This window comes from Mandrillus leucophaeus, unplaced genomic scaffold (genome assembly GCF_000951045.1).
Source record: "Mandrillus leucophaeus isolate KB7577 unplaced genomic scaffold, Mleu.le_1.0 Scaffold1685, whole genome shotgun sequence".
Taxonomy (NCBI): Eukaryota; Metazoa; Chordata; class Mammalia; order Primates; family Cercopithecidae; genus Mandrillus; species Mandrillus leucophaeus.
This window is the reverse complement of record NW_012101682.1, coordinates 25,982-28,717: the sequence shown is the minus strand read 5'-3', so window position 1 is coordinate 28,717 and position 2,736 is coordinate 25,982. Positions and strand designations below refer to the sequence as shown.

General features: G+C 36.0%; 1 protein-coding gene across 1 annotated transcript in view; it reads right to left on the bottom strand.

The window, feature by feature from the left end:
• LOC105537079 (centromere protein I-like) overlaps positions 1-2,736 on the bottom strand; it is a 38,816-nt gene that overhangs the window by 30,668 nt on the left and 5,412 nt on the right. Inside the window, 1 exon segment of the mRNA XM_011976550.1 lies at positions 1,895-1,996. Within this exon segment, the coding sequence (XP_011831940.1) occupies positions 1,895-1,996 (102 nt within the window).

The following is a 2,736-nucleotide window of genomic DNA, read 5'->3' as shown; positions in this document are numbered from 1 at the left end:
TTTTCCTATCTGGACTAGACCACACAGCTGATCACAACTCTCTTGTACTCCATTCAACCAGCAAAACCCAAACTGATTCAGTCTCATAAATTGCTTTCTCTTCTCCAATATGTAAGTGGAAGGAAAACACACAACTGCAAAGATTCGTGTCATTCCAAATTGATGATCGCCAACTTTTGCTGGGCCCTTAATGACACTCAATAATCCTTTTACTTGTCTTTAACCAGCTTACTCTCACTGGCTGCCCTAAGCAGTTAACGCCCTCCTGGAATGTCCTACTTAAATATTCTGTAAAACATGCTTCTCATTTTGAGTAATTTAACATTCTTAGGCACAAAGTACTTCAATGTCTTACACTTTCTTCTAACTTTACAAATATATATCCAGCCATCCATGCAGCCTTCTCCCCAGTCATAGATGATAAATGGTGCCTCCGAATTCCTAACCACCCATTCAAGTAAATCTCGTGACCTAGTTTTAACCCAATACTTTCATATTTCTTCTGAAGCCCTGTACCTTCACTTATCCCCAATCTTTTCTCCATTTTCAACTTCTCCCTCTTCTCCACTGGCTCCTGCTACTCTATGTATAAACACAATCACATTTCTCTCATTTTAGAGGCAAAAAACAAACAAAAAAACAACTTCCCCTGGTTCACAGTCCCCCTATAGTTCTTTTTCTACACTTTCTTTTGGTCAAACATTTTGAAACATATTCTATACTTACTGTCTTCACTTGACTTTTCACTTACTCTCCCACCCATACAATCTGACTTCTACCTCCACACTCCACTGGAACTACTCACAAAGGAAGCCAAAACCTTTGTACTGCCAATTCTTAAAGAAAATTTTTGTCCTTATCTTTCTGGACTTTCCTAGGATACTTGGCAACATTATTCCTTCATTCATTTTGACATCCTATATTCCATTTATTGCCTTGGAACTATTATTCTTGTTCTTTTTATACACCTGCCAATTTCTTTTTAAGGTTTCTTCTGACTGTCCTCCTTCTTGGCCTGAGAATTAAATGCTGCGTATTCCCCTGAGTTCTACACTTAGCCTACTGTCTGCTCCTTTCCTTCCTTCCTCTCCCCACCCCTTTCACTCTCAAATATACACGTGTATGAAAGTGTATATGTATATTAGGTTGAACCTGAAAATTGCCACTCATTAACCATCTTTGACCTACCAAAAAAAAGGCAATTTTCTATGGTCCAGTGTAATGTTTAAACAGCCCTTTAGCATGGAAGAATAAGAAAAAAAAAAACAAAACAAAGAATAACCCAATTAGAAGACTGAGAGAGAATTGCAAAAAAAATTCAAACTGAAGTCTCTGAAATGTTAAAAGAAAGTTACAAAAAAATTACTTAATTGTCCCTCTTTTAGAATAGGAGTAACCACTCTGTAAGGAAGTGGTTCTCAAACTCATTCAGGCAGAACTTCTCGAAGCCATACTGATCTTCTTGGTGACCACCCCAAAATACTACCATATTATAAATAAGGTTGGAACAATTTTATTAGCAGAAAACCACCATTATTATAAATATAGAACATGAATGCCATGGGGAGTTTTGTTGCTTTGGTTACTACTGTATTCCCAGTGTCAAAAAGGGTATATAGTAGGTGCTCGAAAAATATTTCTGAAATGAATAAATGTTATCTACGAAAATATAAACCACAACAATCAAACTAAGTATTTCTTGGTTTGTTTTTATTAATATGCATTTGCCACTTGTTCATTCACTATGTCATTTGCTACAAGCGGAAACAGGTCAGGAAAACTATGCAACACAGCCTTAAAAAAGGAACATTCTATGCATTAACTTTGAGTTGAGTGATGCAGCGCCTCAAAGCCCAGGTGCAAGAAAATCCTGTTATAAAAACCATTGCTGTACTGTCAGTTTGGAATTGTGTACCACTAGCAATAGAATAATACAATCTGTTAAATCTAAGCAAGGCAAGTTTTTGTTACCCTTAAAATAAATGGTTGATGTAAAGTGCTGTGGCTAGATGGTCAAAAAGAAGTGGTTCACCTCCAGAAATTAAAAAAAAAAAATTTATCAAAATCCATTCAATTATAGTACATTGAATTAAATGACTCCAAATGTTCATGATACATACCACAGAAGCTACAACAAATAATCCAGCTCACAAGCAGAAGGAACTGTGACTGACAACAGAGGCCATCCCAGAGAGAAAGGCTCTTATATAGGAATGCTTCACAGGAATAAAACCCCTCCTGTAACACAAATGAATAGTAAATCCTTATATGGAAAGCTTCAGTCACAAAATTATGCTCTAAATAACGAGTTTATTTTGGGCTATAGTTGCTTCGCTCTTAGACTAATTTTTTGGCATCAATATAATGAAAGCCTTAGAGGTTAGATGCCAGACTTCCTCAGAAAAAGGTAAGATGATTAGTATTTATATGCAATACTATTTTTATTAATATAGCTCTCAAATACCATAAAGCTTCATCAATTACAAAGAAGATTAAAAGTTATCCATTTTTAAAAATGTATTACCTTGGGTACAGTACATGCAGTAATTTGAACAGTCAGTAAAATGTATACAATGTTACATAATAGGGCTAGAATGTCATTAGAGGCCACAGACCAAATCCCAACTCTGAGCAGCTCCTTCTTTAGAGGCTCAAATGTCTAGGTTGCTTGTATTTCCACCAGAGTGAGAATCTGGGACTTTCCATTTTCCTTTTGTCACCTAAGCCTTACATAGT